General features: G+C 39.2%; 3 protein-coding genes across 5 annotated transcripts in view; all 3 read right to left on the reverse strand.

Annotated features, from left to right (window-relative positions):
- Window positions 1-295: 295 nt before the first annotated feature.
- Window positions 296-6259, reverse strand: LOC307016529 (deoxyhypusine synthase-like). 2 transcript variants are annotated; one of them, XM_079645658.1, is made up of 10 exons: window positions 5063-6259; window positions 4039-4235; window positions 3725-3889; window positions 3267-3388; window positions 3053-3149; window positions 2799-2885; window positions 2588-2693; window positions 2399-2502; window positions 2156-2281; window positions 296-433 (listed from the first exon to the last, which is right to left on the reverse strand). In XM_079645658.1, the coding sequence occupies exons 2-10, from the start codon at window positions 4228-4230 to the stop codon at window positions 326-328; spliced, it is 1107 nt and encodes a 368-aa protein (XP_079501784.1). In that variant the 5' UTR covers window positions 4231-4235; window positions 5063-6259; the 3' UTR covers window positions 296-325. The 2 variants fall into 2 exon arrangements, with proteins under 2 accessions (XP_079501784.1, XP_079501783.1); XM_079645657.1 differs by lacking the exon at window positions 5063-6259 and having other exon boundaries at window positions 4039-4433.
- A 2728-nt stretch (window positions 6260-8987) lies between these two features.
- The window catches only part of LOC307015373 (transportin-2-like), a 38655-nt gene continuing 20213 nt past the window's right edge, over window positions 8988-27429 (reverse strand). Inside the window, exons 24-25 of one of the 2 annotated variants that reach the window (XR_013801492.1) lie at window positions 17800-17898; window positions 8988-9476 (exon numbers count right to left, since the gene is read on the reverse strand). The gene's annotated coding sequence lies outside the window, so the exon portion shown is untranslated. Of the gene's footprint in view, window positions 9477-17323; window positions 17420-17799; window positions 17899-27429 lie in introns of those variants that run through there. The other variant, XR_013801493.1, reaches the window with a different exon arrangement.
- Window positions 13406-16557, reverse strand: LOC307015388 (transportin-2-like). Its single transcript, XM_079643952.1, has 8 exons — window positions 16521-16557; window positions 16085-16183; window positions 15619-15704; window positions 15194-15334; window positions 14528-14615; window positions 14075-14173; window positions 13698-13807; window positions 13406-13486 (listed from the first exon to the last, which is right to left on the reverse strand). The coding sequence occupies exons 4-7, from the start codon at window positions 15236-15238 to the stop codon at window positions 13797-13799; spliced, it is 243 nt and encodes an 80-aa protein (XP_079500078.1). The 5' UTR covers window positions 15239-15334; window positions 15619-15704; window positions 16085-16183; window positions 16521-16557; the 3' UTR covers window positions 13406-13486; window positions 13698-13796.

The following is a 27429-nucleotide window of genomic DNA, read 5'->3' on the forward strand; positions in this document are numbered from 1 at the left end:
ATATTATTTTCGAATCAATAATTTTTCAATTTATGATTTTTCTTTTTTTTCATCTTTTTTTTTTCTTTTCATAATAATTTTTCCTCCTGGTCTCTCGCGCCCCCCCTGGCATGCCTCTGCGCCCCCCAGGGGGGAGCGCCCCCCTCTTTGAGAACCACTGGTCTACAGTGATGAGCGGGTGGAAATATGTTTATGAATGGGTGAATGCTGACTTTGAGTAGTCAAGACTAGAAGAGCAGTTTTTAAATGCATTTATCATTTATTTTCACAGTTCATGTTACAGAAAGAATAAATAGGAACATGAAATATGTTTAGTGTTAAACATTTAGGAAACATCTGTTGACTCATTTTTGCCAGCTGTCATCTTATTAGCATGAACTGCAAAGGTCTCTGCCACCAGTAAGGGAAAAACAATGGAAGCATCTGCAAACACCTAAAGAGAAAAATGAGAAGCTGTTAAAACATCAAATACATTTTTCAACAAGGGCCTGTTCAGACCTGTTATTGTGATGAAAGGTAAGTTACTCAATCTCTAAAATTAACTACAAAATTCTGAAATGTTTTGACTGTGTGACTGAAACTGGATTTAGTTAACGGCCGACAGGTGTGTTCAAAGATCAAAGCGTTTTTTCTACAGCTTCTCAGGCTCGAAAATGACATTCCCAGAACAAATGACCATATCTTCCCTTCTAAAAAGGGATAATAAGCTAAATAATATTTTTTCTCAAAGCAAGGTTACACCTGTGAGTTGGATGTAGAAGTGTCTGAATCAATATAGATGTTTTTATTTGAAAGTAAATTCAGATTGAACACAGTAAAAAAATGTAAATGATTGTGTCCGTCCAAAAAAAAAAAGAATTACTTATAGTGAAAACCACCCTTGAATGATGGGATGGTAGACTAAAAGCTGTAGGAATCCAAACTACAACATATAATAAGTACCCTGTCTCAAGATTGATGCAAAACAAGTGAAATTTGACCTTTTTAGAGAGATTTAGCAAATAAAACCCACTTCTGGGTTTGGTCCCCCCCTTGCTCGATTTTGCTGATTGACATCTCTTTCTAACCATCAGAGCCAATGGAATCAAGGGGAACTCCCACATACTCCTTATTTGGTAATGTGTGTGTGTGAGACTGACGCATAGCCAAAACCGGAAGCTGCGATAACTCTGGTGGCTACCGTTATCAGCTAACTTTTACTCTCCGATTTTTACATAAAAATTGAATTATGGATTATAAATTAAAAAACATTATTCCACAGAAACATTATCAACCTATGGATTAACCAATTCAGCCGCATCTTTTGATCAGATTGACAGCTACGGTGAGACGATCTCCCGTAAAAGCTACGTAAAGGTACGTGTTGTGATGTCTGTGTTTGCTTCCCCTGTTGCGAGTTCGGATCACTCAGTGATGATATATATACCTAAATAATCTGTGGAACCTCAGCTTTAATTGGATATATTGTATGTGCAGCTACGCTAAGTAATAAGGGTATCTTTTATCTTGAGTTCTGTACTAAAGTGCGTTAACATTTTTCGCTCAGGGGTCATTTTGATGCTTCTTATGAGACATGTGTTTTGTTTTGGTAAAAATGGTTTGTATCGTCAGTTAGCTGAGATTCTTCCCGTTAATCTGGTATAACAAATTAATAGGTTCTTAAATATTAAGATGCCCTGAGAGACACAGTGTCGTGAAAAAAAAAAAAAAAGCCCCCTCCGAGGGGGGCTTTGGGGCTTAACAACCAGCTCTCCTATTCATTCCTATGGGGCAAATTATCGCAGTTTTCTGTGATTTGCGTGAAAAATGCTAGGTGAGTCTCAAAGACATAGCAACCCGATCCCGGTCATTCCGCACGCTTTGGTGTGTTTTTTGTGTGTTTCGTGTCAACGCTGCCGGGCGAGTAGCATGACAACATTTGTGGCGGAAGAAGGAGAATAGATAAGGTAAGTATGTCCAATACTATACTGTGTGTGGCTTCGCCAGTCACACATAATGATTGAACCCTTTAATTGAACCATTGGACCAATCAGAGGGTTTGTTTCAATTGACCAATCAAATGACTCGATGAAATGGGCCAATCAGAGGTTTTGACCCATTGGACCAATCAGGCTAGGTGTAATGGACCAATTATATAATACTTGATATCAAATACCTTCACAGGTTTGGCATCTAAGCTGATCTTGCCCCAGGACACGGCCTCATCAGGTCTGGCTCCAAAGTCACAGCCATCGAACTCCTGAGCCGTGTTCACAAACACCGCATAATCAGCTCCGTCTCTCTGGAGGGAGACAAAGCAATGTATCCTTTAGTCACTTGAGACCTCTCTTCCATATTTGATCCGATATATGTACATAAGAACAAAACAATCTCATAATCAAAAACGTAGAAAATGTACCCATGCATTTGCATTGCAGACTTGGTGTTTGGACACGCCCCCTCCCAGGGCGAGTATCCCTGTGCTGTTGGCTGCCACTGCAAGATGGTTCAACTTTGTAATATCTGTAATCAAATGTATTGAGTAAGACCAACTACAAACACAGAGTCAAATAAGGTAAGCACCAATGAGGTTTCCCATTATTTTTACCCTCAGCTATGTCCAGTATCAAACCGGGCTTTTTGAATGAGAAGAGGAAGAACGCGTCTCCGATGGCACCGTCTGTCAAGGCAGGGCTGAACACCGGGATGTTATTCTGAAATCGACACCAGATCAATGTTTAGTGTATTTTAGATGAAAATCCCTCGGTTTTTCCAAAAGTCCACACATTTCCAGTCTAATGTATACCGGCAGGACTCACCTTGTAGGCCCAGTAGTAAACAGATTCAGGGTTGTTGATCTCCTTGCCAAGCCGATGGATCATCTTAGATGGAGTCCAGCGAACGCCCTGAAAGAAGTTAACAAAAAATAAGTACGCTTGATGAGAGGGCGAAATAAAATCTTCTTACAAATAATATTATTTGAGTTTTAAAAAAAAAGAAATTCTCGAAACTTGCACCATTTTAAAAAAAATGTTTGGAGACCTTTTAAAAGTTTGAAAAGTAGTCCACACACCTGAGTGTTCTGCTCCAGCAGCATCTGCTCTAAAATGGGCATCAACCAGTTGTCGAATTTCACATAGTTTTCTTCAGGCATCAGTGTGTTTCCTGTCCTGTATCAACAATGGAACACAGCACATCAAGAAGACTCTTTTAATTTGATCTTTTAATGTGGTATTTCCATTTGCAAAGTGTCAAACTCTGATGATGCAATCAACATGTTCTCTGACCTGTTCAGTCCTATTTTGTAAAGATGCCTGCCAGGCATATCGAAGTCCCCTATGTACATCGGGCCCAAACACTTGATCAGATCCTCCTCTATACCTCCAGCTGTGGTCACTAAGACATCCACCTATACAGAGAAAGACATATTGATTAGGGAACAGATATGATTTGTAGTGGACTGCAGGACAAGACTATACCGTATATTCCTCAGATTCATATGTAAGGTTGTTTCAATAGTGCAGTTTGTGGACAAGATAGCATCTAACATTTAACAATAGTCAGAGAGAAATGGTGATCTTTGTACAAATGATTAGCACTATTATTTTAATTATCTATTCATCTTTTTCTCAACTGATGGATCAATCATGTACTGTTTTTCCAAAAAATCTATGTAATTTAGTTTAATATTTTAGAAAACTACTTAATCCTGGTGCTAATGCCTTATTTTTGAGGAGAGTTGTACCATTTTGTGTTCTGCGAGATAGCGGATACTCTCCCTGACTCCACTGCTGATGAGGTTTGAGGTGTAACTGAAGAAGATGGTGCAGCTGTTAAGACCGGGGCAAGTGGATGGGTCTTCCTCAGCAAATCCATGTATCCTCTTCATCGGTTGCTGGCGCGTCTCGATCTAGATGTGGAGTGAATTAGACCGATTAAAACGATCATCATGCCATCAGTTAATTGTGCATAATCAAAAGATAACAATACAATCTAACAAAACCAAATAAATGTATGTGCGTATTCATCATGATCTCTTTCTGTGTTCCACCATCTCACCATTTTGTTGATCTCCTGGATAGCCAAGCCCACCCTAGTGGCCTGCAGACCGGTGGTAAGGTAGGACTTCATCAGTGCGCGGTAGTCCACTCCCTGGTTGAAGTCGTAGCCCTGGATTTTTGGTGTATCCTCTGGCACTGGCTCCATTTCTCTATAGGTATTTTCAGGTAATGGGTGGGCATGGTGTGCCATATTGTCTGAAAGAACAATAACAAACATTCCCTAAATAAGTTCTGGAAGTGGGAAGTGTAAATATCGATACAACTTGAATCTAAAAGAGCTATTTTCCTCAAGATCAAACATATGCAGGTTTGTTAACTTTGGTACGTTGTTGTGGTTCTCTTGAATTGTGTATTTGATGCAGATCCACATCAACCGTTTGCATGTATTAAGGGTTGAGAGTGGCCTAAAATGTGAGATAACCAATTAGACCAAAGTTGAGATAACAAAGTAGCCTAGTGTGTAGCCCTTTTTGGTTCCATTCGAACTCTAGCATTTCAGGATTTACTACAAAAAGCCCTTCGTTCAAACTTGTACTAATGGTCGGATCAAGTCTGAAATTTGACTTGCATCAGAGCAAATATGACAATGTTATTTGCACAGGTTTTACTGTTAAGTAGTTTAATTATCTAAAGAACTAGGGGTATTTTCTTGGAATATAAAGAAAACTGTTTATCAGATTAAAAATAACAACAACTTTAGAGATGCAATGTTTTGGGCAGGAAATCAATCTGAAAGGTAACTAAGGTTGTTAGACACATTTTGAACAGTAAACAGGTGTAGCATTCACCTGTTATGTGTAGTAGAGTATAATTATATAGCTGCACTTATATTTCTCTAAACTAACTAGTAAATCCAGCTACATTAGTTCTTACCAAGCATTCAGTATGTGAGGCGGAAGTCTTTCACTGTTTTCTTTGTATGTTTTAATTCTATATCCTCTCAGGTATTATCTAAAAATAGATGGAGTCCAGCAAGCACAACACCTCAACAAAAAAGGCACCCCGATTTCGAAAAACCTTACCTCTCCTGTTGGCTGACAGATGGTCTCTGAAGGATGCTGGCCTGGCTTTAAGATATTACTCACACCTCTAACCAAAGGACTCAAAGAGAAACCTGTTGAGCCGGACCTTTATTTAAGGAGGAGGGGAAAGTAGTGTGAACAGGTGGGGAGTCCTAAACTGCCAAGAGAAGAAGAGCAAAGTATCTGTGTGCTTTTAAAAACAGGTTTCTCTACATCTGGGAGCATGATCAATACCCAGAATAATAGACAAATAATTAAATATATTATGAATTGGAAGGTGCTTTTGAAAGGGCGCCTCTAAATAAAATGTATTATTATTATTATTATATTATTATTATTATGATAAACTTCAAGTATGGCAATACTGGTTATTTAGTTTCTATTGATAATGCATGAAACTAAAGCTGTGTATCTCAAGATTTAGGAGTAACTAATAATCCAGTAATATAATATGTATGATTCTAAAATGGCACAATTAATGCTTTACTTGTTGTACTTTAAGTATATTTCAATGACATTACTTTTGTACTTTTATTCAGGTAAGGTTTTTTGTGCAGGGATTTTACACGTAAAAGAGTATTTTTACACTGTCTAACCATTCTTCTTCGATTATTATTATTTTTAACAAGATTCAAAGGTTTTATTGTCAAAACCAAAATGTCCTCTCCATTAAAGGCAGCTCATTCTGGAATAGCCTCCCAACTGAGATACGGGATTGTCCCACTCTCAACAGTTTTAAAGGTCCACTCAAAGAATGGTTGAGAAACAAACAGACGTGCAATCACCGCTAAATGCACTTTCATACAGGGGTATCTCCTCTTGCACTTCATATGTCGTTGCTGCTACATTGTACTGCCATGTGGTAAATATTTGTGTATGCTGCTCTTTTGCACATTTTGCATATCACGTATTTGTTTTTACTATGTGTATAATCGTCATGTTCTTAAATGTTTGATGTGAGGGATTGTGGATGGAAATTAGCTCCAAGCTCAAATCCGGCATATTTACACTATTTGCATTGTTTTGTTTTAAGTGTTCATTAATGTGCATTGTCCCTGCTAAATAAACGATTAAATGAAAAATATGTGCAGTATACAGATAGAAATGGCAATGAAAAACTTAAATTCCCCCAACATTGCAACATAGTTATATAAGACTTTAAACAATAAAATAAAAATAGTGCAAGAAGAAACAGGGTAGAATATAATAATGCATATTGTGTTGCAAGACCATGCAATGTGCAAGTGATGAAAATTAAGTAAACTATATAAATGTCAGAAACATAAATAAATACAATAAGCTAAATAATGGAGAGGATGATGTAAGCGACCAAGTAAATGCTGGAGTCTATATACATGAAAATAAAATAAGATATACAGAATTAAAATGTGTACAGTAAAATGAAATGTATTATTTTTTTAGAGGAATTTTTAGAGGAATTTATTTTGTTTATTGTAGTGGCTTAACAGAGCTCGGGCATTACGCTGTGTTATGGCCTGTGGGATAAAACTGTCAAAACAAAACCACAATGTTAAATGTAAACTCAGGGCATCACTTCTCCACACAGAATTGGGACAGACCATGCAAGTCCTTAAAATATTATTTTCAATTATTAAAAGATTGCAACTTGCTGTCAAAGGAATGTTATGAGCCTGGCTTTGACTTTTGCCGTCTGTGTACCTTTGTTTCCATTGTTTGTCTTTCTTAACCCAGTAAACAGAAAGGCGACTGAATCTGTGTATCTTCCTTTAGATTGTTTGTTAAACCAGTAAACAGTTTCTTGCTGAAAGACAGAACCACATTCTTCATCTATAAGAAAGAGGTTCCCTTTCATAATATATTCTCCCATTATTTTATTTTAAATATGGATGACATTCATTCAGATAGAGTTGGGAAGTTTTTCTGTCAGCAAGAAAGTGAGTTTACCAACAACTAGTGAACAGTCTATAGCCTGCTGACAATGCCCATTATAAGGGGATACTCATCATACCCAAAAGATAGAATAAAAACAATATAGCAAATATATGGCTCAATCCAGAACTGGAGGACATTAAGATGACATTTGTGAATATCAACCCTTTATTTTCTAGTTTTCTGTTATGTATTTGAGAAAAACACGTAGTAAACCATCAACAAAAGGCCAGCTCAGGCATCAATGGTACATATTTTATTAGTTGTCTCATTTTATGCTTTTCAGCAGCCCTCAGTGGTGCGCTACAACTCTGAAATCAATAGAAATCAATTTAAAAAATATCAGATCTAACAATAATTTAAACAGATGTTTTAAAGTGTTGATTGTCCAACCTTAACAAGCTTAGGCTACCCTTAATGTTGTCTCCCCATACTTCTTGTTTTTCCTGTGTTCATTTCCTGATTCTAATAGGACATGCTCCCTTCTCAGTCTTAGGACATAAATTGAAGGTTTAACCACTATCTCCATGCACATTTCTTGTCTCAAGTTTACTTCAACACCCTTAATCTGTTTATCCTGTCCCTCCAGCTTAACCACACCCGCTGGATACCTTTTACTCCACCATAGTCTGTTTTAAGTTCAATAAACGTGTGTGACGGGGGAGAGGAAACTGTGTTGCCTGTGGTTAGGGTTTAGTTTTCTGAAGTAAAATATAATTGCAACCCGTGTTTGAGCTAGTCACATTTTAAAACCACCAATGTGATAAAACACAAGCTCATTATTAGCTGAGAAAATTAAGAAAGGAAGGAAGTTAGAAACTTTAAAGGGGACCTGTCATGCAAAATACAATTGTTCATGTTTTTTTATTCATGAACATGTGTCCCCTCTGTGGAACGAGATTCTGAAAGTTTCAGGAAAAAACTGTCTGAAAATGAGCTGATCAGATTTTGGCTACTTTATGATGTCATGACGATGTTTTGGCTTGTGTAACCAGTAGCCAATAACCAACCAAGGTAATGAACATTTATGGACAAATAGCAGATGTTGGACTAATTAGGAAAGCTGTAACATTTGTGTTTAAATGTCTGTCACATTTTTTCTTTACACCGCATCTGATATTAAACTTAGTTTGAGCTCATGGCAAAAAAATGTTTTGGAGTGATACAGATACTGTACACTTACTTTCAGAGCTGGGAAATATCTAAGTACATTTACTCAAGTACTGTACTGAAGTAGAATTTTGAGATACTTGTACTTTACTTGAGTATTTCAATTTTACACTACTTTGTTATTTTACTCTACTACTATTTAGGAGTAAATCGTGTACTTTTACTCCACTACATTTAATACCTTTAGTTACTTCGCAGATTTGGATTAATCATGTGAAATATAATCAACTCTTAAATCAGACTTTAGTTCCAACTGGAGTAAATCCACAAGCTACAATGCAGTATGCAAAGTCATTAAAACTAGCTTCACCTTTACCAGCTTTGATAACACTTTAATGATCAATAATTATAATCTAAACATATAATGTATATTATTCTGAAATGGATCAATCTGCATAATGATAACTTTTACTTGAGTAACATTTGGAATGCAGGACTTTTACTTGTAACAGAGTACTCCTAAACTCTGGTACTTTAATCAAGTGCAAGATCAGAGTAGTTCTCCAACCTCTGCTTGCTTTTAAGTCTATCTTTTGGACATGTCTTTAACTTCTTCAAAATTTGGATCTAAAATAATCCCAGGGAACACTTCCAAGATAAATTCAATATTTCAGTTGGATGCACTGTGTACAAAAAAATAAAGAGTAAATACTTTTTATTAATTAGGTTTCTTTTTTTTAATTAGGTTTTTGTCTACTGGAATTTCATCTTAGTTCATTTGGAAAACAAGTGAAACTCCTCCCAGCTGAACAGGAACCAAGAGCCATCTGCGTGGTAGTTTCCAGTCAGGCCCAAACAGATTCAGTTGATAAAACGGAACACAAAACTTCAGACGACTCACATCTTAATAGAAAACAATTTATTTTCCCCTATTCACAGAAAATTAAATAAAAAGATACGTTGGATAACATCCCATCTGCACCACAGTTGAGCAAAAAATAAGGTACTGCATTGAATTCAATTGCCAGCCTTGATATCAGATTGAAAAAAAGTTATGAATTAGTTTTTCCACATTCTTCCCTAAGGTATGCACCAAGCATAGCAAGCACCGACCCTCCTTCAATCCAACCACAACATCAGATTTGACATAATCAAATGGTCCGCTATAAAACACTGAAAAACAATTATTCGTTAATTAAAAAAAAACGTTTAAAGTCAAAAATAAATGTGTGCACTGGGGCACAAAAAACAAAATCAGAAACAAAATAAAAATAAAACTGTCACATGTGCATCAAAATAAAAATTTAAAAAAACAACCAGTGGACATCTTGCATTTGAATTTACTTGAATCCATACCACCTAACCACGCCCACGTACGGCTGCATCTCTGCACCTAGAAGAACATTGATTTAACACAGGTTAAATCACATATAGTGGACTTGATTATTGAGCCCATGTGTTCTCGTTCCACGATAGGTGGAATGTATTTCAACTTTTAGAAACGTTCTGTCATGAGGAAAAGGACCTTTTCCATATACTAAAAACAATGAATGGCAAAGCGAAAAAACATTGGCAGTGTGGTTTGCACAGACTTAAATGGCAAACACTCAACTGTGCCACTTAGCTAAACATCATTTGGCATATCTGGATCAGAAATTAAAACAAAATGCATCATCTTTTTTCAATATAGGGTTTTTCATCCTATCCAGACACTGGGCTTTATATTCAAATAAGCAGACAAAAATAGTTTATTATTTAACAATAAGCACTTACCCATTTGCATGGCGATCTCTCCAATGGCCCAGGTGGCGTTGTTACACACCGAGATAAACTCTGGGTTCAGGTTGAGTCCCAGGATGGGCATGAACTCAGCTGGAGGGAGGACACGAACACACAGGTTACAATACGAACAGAAAGACATCCAGTCACTTTTACACTACACAAGTTCTGCCTTTACAACTTCATGTATGATTTACAAACTGCTCTCTCCCTCCTTGAAACAGCAAGCTCTACACACACTTCTCAGACTCAAAAGTCATCCGCACGTTTTAATCAGATTTCGAATGTCTATAAGGTGATCATCACAGAGTGTGGCGAGCGAGAACTAAATTGAGGAACATTTCATTGAAAACATTAATCCTCTAACTTGAGGTCCTTTATTGTGAAAAGATGGGAACAGTGATGGTACTGCTGATGACGAGGCTCTCACCTTATAAAACATGTCTCTCAGGTCGTCCTTGGGGTTGACCCAGGAGGCCACAGCATCACAGAAGAAAATGAAGTCCTGGAGAGGGAAAGAGAGAGACAAGAAGTTAAGAGTAAATTCAGAGCTCAAATGAACAGGGTCAGGGGTGTAAAGTGTGATTCTGGATCAGAAAATATAGGAACATAAGGTATCATTATAAATCAATGAGCTGGGTGTGTCATCATTTCCAGAAAGGATTCAGCTGGACGTCCTCTGTAGTATCTACAGCTTTTATTACACATCTGCTCACCTGCACCACGCCTGCAGGGTTCACACCGATCATCACGCAGATCCCCCTGAAGGCCGAGTCCTTCTCCTTGTTATCTCGGATATTCCTCAACGATGACTTTTAGAAACGTTCTGTCATGAGGAAAAGGACATTTTTCATGTACTAAAAACAATGAATGGCAAAGTGAAAAAACATTGGCAGTGTGTTTTGCACAGACTTAAATGGCAAACACTCAACTGTGCCACTTAGCTAAACATCATTTGGCATATCTGGATCAGAAATTAAAACAAAATGCATCATCTTTTTTCAATATAGGGTTTTTCATCATATCCAGATAATGGGCTTTATATTCAAATAAGCAGACAAAAAGGGTTTATTATTTAACAATAAGCACTTACCCGTTTGCATGGCGATCTCTCCAATGGCCCAGGTGGCGTTGTTACACACCGAGATAAACTCTGGGTTCAGGTTGAGTCCCAGGATGGGCATGAACTCAGCTGGAGGGAGGACACGAACACACAGGTTACAATACGAACAGAAAGACATCCAGTCACTTTTACACTACACAAGTTCTGCCTTTACAACTTCATGTATGATTTACAAACTGCTCTCTCCCTCCTTGAAACAGCAAGCTCTACACACACTTCTCAGACTCAAAAGTCATCCGCACGTTTTAATCAGATTTTGAATGACTTTAAGGTGATCATCATTCACTAGATTGGGGAGGAACATTTAGTGATCGTATAAAAAGGCTTTTACAGAGATTAAAACAGTCAATGCTGGTAACTGCTGATAACAGAGGACAGGCGTTGTAATGGCAGTGTAAGTCAGTGCTGTGATGAAACACTCACCAATGCAGGGCTTAACATGCAGGAAGCACGCCTTGGTGAGATCCCCCAGCAGAGCGAAGGAGCTTTGCCTCACCTCGGGCATCGTGTCCTGCAACAAACAGACACTTTGGTGTTATCCTTAAAAATAAATAAAAGTTCCTGTACATTTTTGGTTGACTTTTTCTCCGTTCATAAAAAGAGAGAAACTAGAAACCACCGTTCTGAACTATGGAACATTTTAAAGTTACAGAGAAAACAATTATGGACTAAGTGGAAACTTTTGTGGCATATCTGGATCAGAAAATATAGGAACAAAAAGTATCATCTTGTGTCAATGAGCTGGGTTTTTCATCATATCCAGACAGTGGGCATTAGTTTTAAAGTGCATCCATTTGTATAAAAACAATCAATAAAAACAACCTTTTTTAGGTTGGAGTATGCTACAATTAGTTTGTGCAAATCTGTATGAAAAACCAACTATTTACTTTAATTGAAGTTAATGTACAACGTGCTGAAAGAGTGGAAAACTGTAGTCGGTCCAAAGGAAACCATATAAATGTAGACCTGAACTCGGACAAAATGTACAGTCAATCAGCAAATGGCCCCTTATTCACAAGTTGGCGAGTTTCACGAAATACATTTCTCCATCATTGAAAAGAACAGAAACTAGAAACCACTGGCTCATACCTGCATGCACAGGAAAAGCAGATTCATGATGTTCGATCGGGACATCAGAATGACAATAAACTCACCATGGTCTGATGAACTGCTGCAGCTGTGGCGCCACCTCCTGGGGACAGACGTAACCCAGTCTGCCGATGGTAATGGCTGCACACAGGGAGACAACACAAGTTAACGTCAACTCCCGAGACACTCAAATGCTTCCCAACGTTTGAAGTACACCCAACCTAAACTGTGGCCGTTTCTCGATGTCGAGTATACCTGCTGCAGAGCCACTATTTCAAGTATACTACGTCATCGAGTGGCGCCCAATGCTGGGCATTTAAACAGTCCTTCTGTGCCACTCGATGACGTAGTATACTTGAAATAGTGGCTCTGCAGCAGGTATACTCGACATTGGGAAACGGCCTGTGTCTGACAGTGTGTGTACCTGTGTTTTCCAGCAAAGTCTTGGGTGTGTTGGGTCTGTTGATGATCTCTACCAGGTTTGGCAGAACCACGCCCACGTACGGCTGCATCTCTGCACCTAGAAGAACATTGATTTAACACAAGTTAAATTACATGTACTGGACTTGATTATTGAGCCCATTTGTTCTCGTTCCACGATAGGTGGAATGTATTTCAACTTTTAGAAACGTTCTGTCATGAGGAAAAGGACATTTTTCATATACTAAAAACAATGAATGGCAAGGTGAAAAAACATTGGCAGTGTGGTTTGCACAGACTTAAATGGCAAACACTCAACTGTGCCACTTAGCTAAACATCATTTGGCATATCTGGATCAGAAATTAAAACAAAATGCATCATCTTTTTTCAATAAAGGGTTTTTCATCATATCCAGACACTGGGCTTTATATTCAAATAAGCAGACAAAAAGGGTTTATTATTTAACAATAAGCACTTACCCATTTGCATGGCGATCTCTCCAATGGCCCAGGTGGCGTTGTTACACACTGAGATAAACTCTGGGTTCAGGTTGAGTCCCAGGATGGGCATGAACTCAGCTGGAGGGAGGACACGAACACACAGGTTACAATACGAACAGAAAGACATCCAGTCACTTTTACACTACACAAGTTCTGCCTTTACAACTTCATGTATGATTTACAAACTGCTCTCTCCCTCCTTGAAACAGCAAGCTCTACACACACTTCTCAGACTCAAAAGTCATCCGCACGTTTTAATCAGATTTCGAATGTCTATAAGGTGATCATCACAGAGTGTGGCGAGCGAGAACTAAATTGAGGAACATTTCATTGAAAACATTAATCCTCTAACTTGAGGTCCTTTATTGTGAAAAGATGGGAACAGTGATGGTACTGCTGATGACGAGGCTCTCACCTTATAAAACATGTCTCTCAGGTCGTCCTTGGGGTTGACCCAGGAGGCCACAGCGTCATAGAAGAAAAATGAAGTCCTGGAGAGGGAAAGAGAGAGACAAGAAGTTAAGAGTAAATTCAGAGCTCAAATGAACAGGGTCAGGGGTGTTAAGTGTGATTCTGGATCAGAAAATATAGGAACATAAGGTATCATTATAAATCAATGAGCTGGGTGTGTCATCATTTCCAGAAAGGATTCAGCTGGACGTCCTCTGTAGTATCTACAGCTTTTATTACACATCTGCTCACCTGCACCACGCCTGCAGGGTTCACACCGATCATCACGCAGATCCCCCTGAAGGCCGAGTCCTTCTCCTCGTTATCTCGGATATTCCTCAACGATGACTTTTAGAAACGTTCTGTCATGAGGAAAAGGACATTTTTCATGTACTAAAAACAATGAATGGCAAGGTGAAAAAACATTGGCAGTGTGGTTTGCACAGACTTAAATGGCAAACACTCAACTGTGCCACTTAGCTAAACATCATTTGGCATATCTGGATCAGAAATTAAAACAAAATGCATCATCTTTTTTCAATATAGGGTTTTTCATCATATCCAGACACTGGGCTTTATATTCAAATAAGCAGACAAAAAGGGTTTATTATTTAACAATAAGCACTTACCCGTTTGCATGGCGATCTCTCCAATGGCCCAGGTGGCGTTGTTACACACCGAGATAAACTCTGGGTTCAGGTTGAGCCCCAGGATGGGCATGAACTCAGCTGGAGGGAGGACACGAACACACAGGTTACAATACGAACAGAAAGACATCCAGTCACTTTTACACTACACAAGTTCTGCCTTTACAACTTCATGTATGATTTACAAACTGCTCTCTCCCTCCTTGAAACAGCAAGCTCTACACACACTTCTCAGACTCAAAAGTCATCCGCATGTTTTAATCAGATTTTGAATGTCTTTAAGGTGATCATCATTCACTAGATTGGGGAGGAACATTTAGTGATCGTATAAAAAGGCTTTTACAGAGATTAAAACAGTCAATGCTGGTAACTGCTGATAACAGAGGACAGGCGTTGTAATGGCAGTGTAAGTCAGTGCTGTGATGAAACACTCACCAATGCAGGGCTTAACATGCAGGAAGCACGCCTTGGTGAGATCCCCCAGCAGAGCGAAGGAGCTTTGCCTCACCTCAGGCATCGTGTCCTGCAACAAACAGACACTTTGGTGTTATCCTCAAAAATAAATAAAAGTTCCTGTACATTTTTGGTTGACTTTTTCTCCGTTCATAAAAAGAGAGAAACTAGAAACCACCGTTCTGAACTATGGAACATTTTAAAGTTACAGAGAAAACAATTATGGACTAAGTGGAAACTTTTGTGCCATATCTGGATCAGAAAATATAGGAACAAAAAGTATCATCTTGTGTCAATGAGCTGGGTGTTTCATCATATCCAGACATTGGGCATTAGTTTTAAAGTGCATCCATTTGTATAAAAACAATCAATAAAAACAACCTTTTTTAGGTTGGAGTATGCTACAATTAGTTGGTGCAAATCTGTATGAAAAACCAACTATTTACTTTAATTGAAGTTAATGTACAACGTGCTGAAAGAGTGGAAAACTGTAGTCGGTCCAAAGGGAACCATATAAATTTAGACCTGAACTCGGACAAAATGTACAGTCAATCAGCAAATGGCCCCTTATTCACAAGTTGGCGAGTTTCACGAAATACATTTCTCCATCACTGAAAAGAACAGAAACTAGAAACCACTGGCTCATACCTGCATGCACAGGAAAAGCAGAGTCATGATGTTCGATTGGGACATCAGAATGACAATAAACTCACCATGGTCTGATGAACTGCTGCAGCTGTGGCGCCACCTCCTGGGGACAGACGTAACCCAGTCTGCCGATGGTAATGGCTGCAAACAGGGAGACAACACAAGTTAACGTCAACTCCCTCTGACGCTCAAATGCTTCCCAACGTTTGAAGTACATACAACCTAAACTGTGGCCGTTTCTCGATGTCGAGTATACCTGCTGCAGAGCCACTATTTCAAGTATACTACGTCATCGAGTGGCGCCCAATGCTGGGCATTTAAACAGTCCTTCTGTGCCACTCGATGACGTAGTATACTTGAAATGGTGGCTCTGCAGCAGGTATACTCGACATTGAGAAACGGCCTGTGTCTGACAGTGTGTGTACCTGTGTTTTCCAGCAAAGTTTTGGGTGTGTTGGGTCTGTTGATGATCTCTACCAGGTTTGGCAGAACCACGCCCACATCTCTGCACCTAGAAGAACATTGATTTAACACAAGTTAAATTACATGTACTGGACTTGATTATTGAGCCCATGTGTTCTCGTTCCACGATAGGTGGAATGTATTCCAACTTTTAGAAACCTTCTGTCATGAGGAAAAGGACATTTTTCATGTAATAAAAACAATGAATGGCAAAGCGAAAAAACATTGGCAGTGTGGTTTGCACAGACTTAAATGGCAAACACTCAACTGTGCCACTTAGCTAAACATCATTTGGCATATCTGGATCAGAAATTAAAACAAAATGCATCATCTTTTTTCAATATAGGGTTTTTCATCATATCCAGACACTGGGCTTTATATTCAAATAAGCAGACAAAAATAGTTTATTATTTAACAATAAGCACTTACCCATTTGCATGGCGATCTCTCCAATGGCCCAGGTGGCGTTGTTACACACCGAGATAAACTCTGGGTTCAGGTTGAGTCCCAGGATGGGCATGAACTCAGCTGGAGGGAGGACACGAACACACAGGTTACAATACGAACAGAAAGACATCCAGTCACTTTTACACTACACAAGTTCTGCCTTTACAACTTCATGTATGATTTACAAACTGCTCTCTCCCTCCTTGAAACAGCAAGCTCTACACACACTTCTCAGACTCAAAAGTCATCCGCACGTTTTAATCAGATTTCGAATGTCTATAAGGTGATCATCACAGAGTGTGGCGAGCGAGAACTAAATTGAGAAACATTTCATTGAAAACATTAATCCTCTAACTTGAGGTCCTTTATTGTGAAAAGATGGGAACAGTCATGGTACTGCTGATGACGAGGCTCTCACCTTATAAAACATGTCTCTCAGGTCGTCCTTGGGGTTGACCCAGGAGGCCACAGCGTCATAGAAGAAAAATGAAGTCCTGGAGAGGGAAAGAGAGAGACAAGAAGTTAAGAGTAAATTCAGAGCTCAAATGAACAGGGTCAGGGGTGTTAAGTGTGATTCTGGATCAGAAAATATAGGAACATAAGGTATCATTATAAATCAATGAGCTGGGTGTGTCATCATTTCCAGAAAGGATTCAGCTGGACGTCCTCTGTAGTATCTACAGCTTTTATTACACATCTGCTCACCTGCACCACGCCTGCAGGGTTCACACCGATCATCACGCAGATCCCCCTGAAGGCCGAGTCCTTCTCCTCGTTATCTCGGATATTCCTCAACGATGTGCACCTGGGAAAGGGGGGTGGACAAAAGTGGAAGGTTTATTCATCCATATTTTGTCCCAATTACTTCCTTTTCTTATGTAAACTAAAAATAATTGTCTTTTTTTCTGAATTAAATAAAGTTCATACAAATGTATTGTAATAAGGGCTACTGGGATTCAAAACAGAAAAGTGAATAGTGTCTCATTTTAATATCAGTAAACTTGTGATTTCATGACATCAGAATGACAATAAACTCACCATGGTCTGATGAACTGCTGCAGCTGTGGCGCCACCTCCTGGGGACAGACGTAACCCAGTCTGCCGATGGTAATGGCTGCACACAGGAAGACAACACAAGTTAACGTCAACTCCCGAGACACTCAAATGCTTCCCAACGCTTGAAGTACACCCAACCTAAACTGTGTCTGACAGTGTGTGTACCTGTGTTTTCCAGCAAAGTCTTGGGTGTGTTGGGTCTGTTGATGATCTCTACCAGGTTTGGCAGAACCACGCCCACGTACGGCTGCATCTCTGCACCTAGAAGAACATTGATTTAACACAAGTTAAATTACATATACTGGACTTGATTATTGAGCCCATGTGTTCTCGTTCCACGATAGGTGGAATGTATTACAACTTTTAGAAACGTTCTGTCATGAGGAAAAGGACATTTTTCATGTACTAAAAACAATGAATGGCAAAGCGAAAAAACATTGGCAATGTGGTTTGCACAGACTTAAATGGCAAACACTCAACTGTGCCACTTAGCTAAACATCATTTGGCATATCTGGATCAGAAATTAAAACAAAATGCATCATCTTTTTTCAATATAGGGTTTTTCATCATATCCAGACACTGGGCTTTATATTCAAATAAGCAGACAAAAAGGGTTTATTATTTAACAATAAGCACTTACCCATTTGCATGGCGATCTCTCCAATGGCCCATGTGGCGTTGTTACACACCGAGATAAACTCTGGGTTCAGGTTGAGTCCCAGGATGGGCATGAACTCAGCTGGAGGGAGGACACGAACACACAGGTTACAATACGAACAGAAAGACATCCAGTCACTTTTACACTACACAAGTTCTGCCTTTACAACTTCATGTATGATTTACAAACTGCTCTCTCCCTCCTTGAAACAGCAAGCTCTACACACACTTCTCAGACTCAAAAGTCATCCGCACGTTTTAATCAGATTTCGAATGTCTATAAGGTGATCATCACAGAGTGTGGCGAGCGAGAACTAAATTGAGGAACATTTCATTGAAAACATTAATCCTCTAACTTGAGGTCCTTTAGTGTGAAAAGATGGGAACAGTGATGGTACTGCTGATGACGAGGCTCTCACCTTATAAAACATGTCTCTCAGGTCGTCCTTGGGGTTGACCCAGGAGGCCACAGCGTCATAGAAGAAAATGAAGTCCTGGAGAGGGAAAGAGAGAGACAAGAAGTTAAGAGTAAATTCAGAGCTCAAATGAACAGGGTCAGGGGTGTTAAGTGTGATTCTGGATCAGAAAATATAGGAACATAAGGTATCATTATAAATCAATGAGCTGGGTGTGTCATCATTTCCAGAAAGGATTCAGCTGGACGTCCTCTGTAGTATCTACAGCTTTTATTACACATCTGCTCACCTGCACCACGCCTGCAGGGTTCACACCGATCATCACGCAGATCCCCCTGAAGGCCGAGTCCTTCTCCTCGTTATCTCGGATATTCATCAACGATGACTTTTAGAAACGTTCTGTCATGAGGAAAAGGACATTTTTCATGTACTAAAAACAATGAATGGCAAAGTGAAAAAACATTGGCAGTGTGGTTTGCACAGACTTAAATGGCAAACACTCAACTGTGCCACTTAGCTAAACATCATTTGGCATATCTGGATCAGAAATTAAAACAAAATGCATCATCTTTTTTCAATAAAGGGTTTTTCATCATATCCAGATAATGGGCTTTATATTCAAATAAGCAGACAAAAAGGGTTTATTATTTAACAATAAGCACAAGCATGTGCGTTCGTGAGTGTTGGAGGAGGGGCTCTGTAAGGAAGTCTGAAGGAAGAGGCAGATTTTTTCCGGTTGTGTACTTTCAAATTCTAGCGCACTTGAGCTGGTTTCTCAAATTACCTAACCCACCTTTAAGTACTATTTAAAATGTGAATTTGCTACAAATCCACACAAACAAATAAAGTGTGCAATCCAATGAATGTTAATCTAACTGGGTTTTGATAGATAACAAATATATTTTTCTTTTCTCAATTATTTTATTTATATTGTGCACTCTAATCAATATCAATCAAACTATTGTTCGTTTATACATTTTAAGAATTACGTTTATCTTTTTTGAGAATGAGTTCTTATTTTATTTATTTGGGATTATAAAAATGTTTATGTCGGTAAATGTGTGACGGTGGTGTTTGTAAAAAATAACGGGGACAGAGCTGGCTGCTGTCAGACGACCGCGGAGTGACGACGTGCGGCGTCGTCACAAACGGACTTCGCTTCACGTGACGCTCCGGAGGAAAGGACGTCTCATTGCTCTTAAAACTGCCGGTGTCTTCAGAGGATCTGTTCCCAGAATCTTCTCGCGAGCACACAAGAATGCTGAGTGACAAGATACTCTGGCGGTCATCCGGGACTCATAGAACCGTAGTTACAGACGTAACTATCGTTTTATTTCGTCCCTACCAGCGCAATATAGATAGATGGTCCCTACCATGGTCCCTACTGACGTGGTTAAAGTTGCGCATGCTCTATGAACGCACATACGGGTACTTCTCAGGCATGATGGGTAATCTGTGACGTTTCGCTCTCTCGCAAAAATTGGGCCATTTTATTTTATCTGCATGAGCAACTCCATAGGAATAAATGAGGCCCCGCCTCCCAAGCTGTATCCAGTTCTCCATGCTGCATGCAGATGCCAAGAAAGGAGCTTGCTCTCTCTAAAACGTCTGCACCCTATAATATAATAATAATGGGAGGGATGAGACCCTCTTTAATTGTCACAAATGCAGAGCACACAGTGACAATTATTCTCTGCATTTAACCCATAAATAACAGCGATATAGTTAGGCTATAAAAAATAAACGAAACGCAGCTAAAGCTGGAAACTTAAAATGCTAAAGATAGCTCGGGCACAACGCTACCCGATCAGCTATGCAAAAAAGTAAAACATAGCACAATAAGGTCAACTTTATGGGAGAGGAAGCGGGAACACTGTCGTCACCAGAATGTCTAAGAGCCATCACCAACAAAGTTGACACAAACCTTTCCGTCGAAGCTCTGCGCAGCCGGCCACAGCTCCAGGAGGACGCGTCAACAACCCGCGGCTCCGACTGGATCAGTCGCGAAGCTGCACGCGGCCAGCTGTATGCAGAGAAATCCCTCAGATCAGATGTTCAAACCAAACCGAACGCTGTAGCCTACAAGAATGTAGCCACGTTACTCTCGCGCAGCGTGAAAAAGAACAGATCCTGACGACACCAGCATATATAGACTGTGTCACGTGGGGTCACATGTGACTTTATTAGGCCTGTTTGAGATGAGCTGCGGCCATAGGCTGCGGCTCGCCTCGAAAGCTCGAAAGTAGACGAGAATAGCCGATTGCAGCTGGTGGAGGTCTCAAAAAGCTCGCCTGAAGTCGGACCTGAGTCGGACAGCTCGGAGTCGGCTTCTTCTTCTCTCAGTTATTGGCGGATTGCAAACTAATTTAGGGCGCATACCGCCACCTACTGTACAAAAGTGTGTATCACCATATCATCCTATCACCACTTGTGGAATTATACCATTGTATTGACGTTGTTTTAAATTCTTCCAATCAATCCTGTTTCACTCAAATACTTAAGAATGGCCTTCCTGGTAGCTCTTACCCCTCACCTTCTGTTCCCAGTATCCCCATCGGGCTCCACTCTCTTCCTGGTAGCTCTTACCCCTCACCTTCTGTTCCCAGTATCCCCATCAGGCTCCACTCTCTTCCTGGTAGCTCTTACCCCTCACCTTCTGTTCCCAGTATCCCCATCAGGCTCCACTCTCTTCCTAGTAGCTCTTACCCCCTCACCTTCTGTTCCCAGTATCCCCATCAGGCTCCACTCTCTTCCTGGTAGCTCTTACCCCCTCACCTTCTGTTCCCAGTATCCCCATCAGGCTCCACTCCCTTCCTGGTAGCTCTTACCCCCTCACCTTCTGTTCCCAGTATCCCCATCAGGCTCCACTCCCTTCCTGCCTCTCTGACCCTGTCTCTTAGTTTTTCCCTCTCTGTTTTGTACATGTTGCAGTGTAATATGATGTGTTCCACATTTTATTTCACTCCACACCACCTGCATTCTTCAACTTCGCTTTTTCCAATTATAAACATTGTGCCATGTAATCCTGCTCGATCCAGTCTGAGTCTAGTGATGATGATCTCCTCCCGTCTGTTCCTTTCTGTATAGATCTTTATTATGACTGATTTCTGTAACATGTGGTATCTCCTCCCTTTCTGATCTTCCTCCCACCATTTCTGCCATATTTCCATACCCTTCTTCTTAATTATTGTTTTCCTTTTCCAAGTGAAACTGGTATTGCTATTTCCTTTTGTAACGCATCTTTTGCTAACTTATCAGCATGCTCATTCCCTTTAACCCCCTCATGTGCAGGCACCCAGCATAACTGCACATATATTCCCCTCCTCTGAAGTCCCAGTAAGCAATGGTTAAGTTCAATAAATAAATCTTCTCTAACAGTTATTGTCGACTGTATGCTTTTCAAAGCAGTGAGTCTGTGCATATCACCACCCTATCAGGTCTGACCCCTTCAACCCATTGTAGCCCAATAATTGCTGCTAGTATTTCTGCTGTATAAACTGATAAGTTATTTGACACTCGTTTTGAGATTGATATTTTGAATTCTGGGATATATACCCCTATCCCCACGCATTCTTGCTTCTTAGATCCATCTGTGTACATGTTGAGGTAATTGTAATACTTTTCGTTCAGATATACTCGTTTTAATTCCCACTTCATTTATTTGCCACTCTTTTTTCCTTTCTATGATACTCACATGTCACATCTATATTAGCTTCTGGGAAAAGCCATGGGGGAACACTGATAAATGGGCTTGCTTTGGCAAACTTTATGGTCTCCACTCCATATGTCCTCGTTCTCTCCATACTTTTCCAGCCAAACCCACGCCCCTGGAACTTTGTATATTCCCAGCAATCCTGTAGTATTCTGTTTGTGATATTCTCCTCTCCACTTCCTTGTAGCCTGACCCAGTATGACAGAGCAAGTTTCTCTCTTCTGATCTCCAGAGGTGTCTCTCCTCTCGGAGTCGGCTAAACTCGGTTTGCATTCATAAATAATGCACAAATGTGTTTAATCGTTAATGTCGGATATGTAATGAAGTAAATACATTTGTTCCTGCTCAAGATTAGATTTCAACTTTATTGTTATGGCACAGATTACAGGTAATGCAGGTAAACGAAATGCAGTTTAGCTTCTAACCAGGAGTGCAAAAAGCAGTAAAGTGAAAAGTAATGTACACAATACAGAATAAAATATAGAATGAATTGAATGATGAATAAACAGTGCAGTGTATGAATAAAATAGAATACACAGTAGCCTATGAGCAGTATGAACAGTGTTAACAGTGTGTATGAATATGCTAAGATATATAATAAAGTATGAAAACGGTAAGCAGTGCAAGTATAGTATAAAATATATAGATATTAACTTCATGATGATAAACATTGTGGAACAATGATGTAAAATCTGAATTCAAATGGCGACGTGAAACTGACACAAAACAAGAACAAACTTTTGCGGAGCCAATTGGAGAGTTTCATCACCAGGTAAAAACCACCAATGAGCGCTCAGCTCGATATACCAGCGAGTCGTTGATAATAAGAAGGTGGTTTTCCATCAAGCATTTCGCTTCCGCAGCTTGTGGAGAGAAACTGCTCCGCCTCGCTCTCAAGGCTGCCGGCGTCTTTGACCCGCAAGATTTCAACGTCTCATGTAGGCATGCCTCCAGAACAAGTCTGACAAAATGACTAACCATCATGCAACGCACTAGCAAGACGGCGATCGCAATTGCGCAGGTCTGCGTCAGTCTCGCTCATCTCAAGCAAGCCTATAAACTCAGGGCATCACTTCTCCACACAGGCATTGGGACAGACCATGCAAGTCTTTAAAGGTCCCCTATTATACTGTTTTCAATCAAAAATATTATAGTTCTCAGATATATACAAAACATGTATCTGAAGTGTTTGCCTCCAAATACCAAACGGATCATTGCAGCATCCCATAATCCCCTGTTTCAGCCCTGTTTCAAAAGTGCTGATTCTCTGTCTGTTACTTTAGATGAAAATAAGGAGCCCCTCCCCACGCCCCTCTGAGAGATATTTGCTTAAAAATAACAGAATAGTGCTCAAGGAAGGGATAAGGAGGGGGTGACCTTGGTTGGTTATTGGCTAATGGTAATACACAAGCAAAACAATTGTTATGACATCATAAAGTGGCCAAAATCTGATCAGCTCATTTTCAGACAGGTTTTTATAAAAGCGGATCAGGACAACAAGGGAGCAAAAAATGTTTCCTGAAACTTTCAGAATCTCTTTACACAGAGATGACACGTTTATGTATAAAATACATGAAAAAGTGGAATTTGCATAATATGTGACCTTTAAAATATTATTTTCAATTATTAAAAGATTGCAATTTGCTGTTCAGGGGATGTTATTAGCCTGGCTTTGACTTTTGCAGTCGGAGTACCTTTGTTTCCATTGTTTGTCTTTCTTAACCCAGTAAACAGAAAGGTGACTGCATCTGTTTACCTTCCTTTAGATTGTTTGTTTTTCTTAAACCAGTAAACAGTTTCTTGCTGAAAGACAGAACCACATTCTTCATCTATAATGAATAGGTTTCCTTTCATAATATATTCTCCCATTATTTTATTTAAAATATTGATAACATTCATTCAGATAGAGTTGGGAAGTTTTTCTGTCAGCAAGAAAGTGAGTTTAGTGAACAGTCTATAGCCTGCTGACAATGCCCATTATAAGGGGATACTCATCATACCCAAAAGATAGAATAAAAACAATATACTTTACCACCATCGTCTGTTGTGAGTTCAATAAACTTATGTGACGGGGGAGAGGAAACAATGTTGCCTGGGGTTAGGGCGTTGTTTTTTAAGTTAACTATAATTGCAACCAGTGTTTGAGCTTGTCACATTTTAAAACCACCAATGTGATAACACAAGCTCATCATTATTAGCTCAGAAAGGAAGTTGCCTAGTTTGAAACTCTGTTAAGCCCCAAAGACCCCTTTGGTGGGTCTTTTTTTTTTCACGACTGTGTCTCAGGGCATCTTAATATTTAAGAACCTATTAATGTGTTATACCAGATTAACGAGAAGAATCTCAGCTAACTGACGATACAAACCATTTTTACCAAAACACAAGTCTCATAAGAAGCATCTAGATGACCCCTGAGCGAAAAATGCTAACGCACTTTGGCACAGAACTCAAGATAAAGATACCCTTATTACTTATCGTAACTGCACATACAAGATATCCGATTAAAGCTGAGGTTCCACAGATTATATAGGTATAGTATCATTAGTGAGTGATCCGAACTCGCGACAGGGGAAGCAAACAGGTCTTTTTTGCTAAATCTCTCTAAAAAGGTCAAATTGCACTTGTTTTGGATCAATCTTGATACAGGGTACTTATATGTTGTAGTTTAGATTCCTAAAGCTTTTAGTCTACCATCCCATCATTCAAGGGTGGTTTTCACTATAAGTAATTTTATTTTTTGGACGGACACAATAATTCACTTTTTTTTTTACTCTGAATTTACTTTAAAATAGAAACATCTATATTGATTCTGACACTTCTACATCCAACTCACAGATGTAACCTTGCTTTGAGAAAAAAGATTAATAAATATATGGTCATTTGTTCTGGGAATGCCATTTTCGAGCCTGAGACCTGAAAAACAGGCTCGGGGTTTAACAGGTTATCAAATGAACACTTATGGACAAAGAGCAGATGTTGGACTAATTAGGAAAGCTGTAACATTCATGTTTAAATGTCTGTCACACTGCATATGATATTCAATTTAGCTTGAGCTCATAGATGGCAAAAATGTTTTTGTTGTGCTCCTAATTAACATGCATTTACCGAGCATACTACAGGCCATTTGAGATTGATACAGATACACTTTCTGGGGTGTGATTAAGTAGAATTTTGAGATGGTTGTACTTTTTTCATTGTTATGCTACTTTGTTATTTTACTCAACTACTATTTAGAAGTAAATCGTGTACTTTTACTCCACTACATTTAGTTACTTTGCAGATTTGGATTAACGAAGTGACATGTCACTTAAATCAGACTTTAGTTAAACATGGAGTAAATCCACAAGCTACCCTGCAGTATACAGTTATTTAAACTAGCTGCACCTTTATCAGCTTGCATAACAATTTAACGATCAATCATTGTAATCTAAACATATCATACATATTATTCTGAAATTGATCAATCTGCATAATAAGTACTCCATGTATATTTTGATACCAATACTTTTGCTTGAGTAACATTTGGAACGCAGGGCTTTTACTTGTAACAGAGTACCCAGACACTCTGGTAATTCTACTTTTAATGAAGTACAAGATCTGAGTACTTCTCCAACCTCTGCTTGCTTTTAAGTCTAATTGAGATGTCTTTAACTTCAGTATAGATCTAAAATAATCCCAGGGAACACTTCCAAATCCAATATTTTTGTTGGGTGTGCCGTGTAAAAAAGTAAATACTTTTTATTAGTTAGGTTTTTATTAGTTAGGTTTTTAATGTATACTGGAATTTCATCTTAGTTCAGGAACCAAGTTCGGCCCAAACAGATTCAGTTGATAAAACGGAACACAAAACTTCAGACGACTCGCATCTTAATAGAAAACAATTTATTTTCCCCTATTCACAGAAAATTAAATAAAAAGATACGTTGGATAACATCCCATCTGCACCAGTTGAGCAAAAAATAAGGTACTACATTGAATTCAATTGCCAGCCTTGATATCAGATTGAAAAAAAGTTATGAATTAGTTTTTCCACATTCTTCCCTAAGGTATGCACCAAGCATAGCAAGCACCGACCCTCCTTCAGTCCAACCACAACATCAGATTTGACATAATCAAATGGTCCGCTATAAAACAACGAAAACAAATTATTCTTTAAATAAAAAGAAAGGAAAAAAAACTTTTAAAGTCCAAAAGAAATTTGTGCACTGGGGCACAAAAAACAAAATCAGAAACCAAATAAATTAATAAAAACAAAACTGTCACATGTGTATCAAAAAAAAAAAACAATAAAAAAAAAAAAACAGTGGACATCTTGCATTTGAATTTACTTTTGTATATCGCTTAGTGTATCCCAACATGGTGAAGAGTGGTCAATTTTTAACCAATTCTCATGGCCCAGGAGCTGCATCCTTCTGCGTGATTCAGGCAATTAATTCTTCACCGGTTGCTGCTCCAAGAACTGATGTGTCGAGGCTGTGATTAGCAAATGGCCGCCTCCAAACTCAACGCTTGCCTTCAGGTAAACTTGGAGAAGATGCCATTAGTATCCACCCTGTAAGGTGTTAAGGAAACTTAACCCATCAAGTCAGGAAATAGATTTGGACTTTTTGTCATAGTGGGATTTGAGTGGTGATAACTGGCAGGCGAAGGTTGAAGCTCCAAGTCGCCATATTAACTTTCCTGACATAACTTTATTGTAGGGCTGGTGCAATATTACATCTAAGCAGTACTCACGTACTCACCTTTATAGTAAAAACACCAACAAGAAAACAGCCATACACACTTCCATTACAACCATCCACTATGGACAAAGACTAAAAGATAAAGCTGGATAAAGACCACCACTCTCACATAAGCTAACCAGTGTCAGGGGAGAACCATTTGGACTCGAGAGTCAGTGTATTCCCAGGCAAATCCTACACAGTATTAACGGGTGAATATATGGCAACAACAATCACTAGTTTGATCAGAAGCTGGAGAAGTACCTTATTAGTCCAGCAGAGTGACATTGCCATTGACAAAGCTCTTATAAGGTAGATCCCTTCAAATGGATCCATTATAAAAATTACTTTAAAAAAGAAAACTGGAGCAAGACTGAGAAGCATGCAATGACTATGACCAGGAGGAGCCTCGATGGCACGAGCAGCCGCCGTTTCACGAAAAGCTTTGGTCAGAAAGACGGGGACTCTCAAACACAGAAGTGGATTGATAGGTTTACAAAGATCCAAAACACTGCAATTAAGATGTCTCCCTCTTAAATCCTATTCGATCCATCTTAGGAGCTACATTATAAAACTAACTCTGTTAAGAAGCCTCATGTCTTACCTAGTCATTTTACCATTTAATATCATTACGCTTACTTCAGCAAGCCATTAACAGTCCTAAAATCACTTATCAAAAAAACAATGTCTCAAGATCAGTACATTATTACTGTTTCTTACATTTGAAATTCTCAATTTCTTACAAAAAGAAAAAAGTGCATTTA

Source organism: Notothenia rossii (genome assembly GCF_949606895.1).
Source record: "Notothenia rossii genome assembly, chromosome: 8".
NCBI lineage: Eukaryota > Metazoa > Chordata > Actinopteri > Perciformes > Nototheniidae > Notothenia > Notothenia rossii.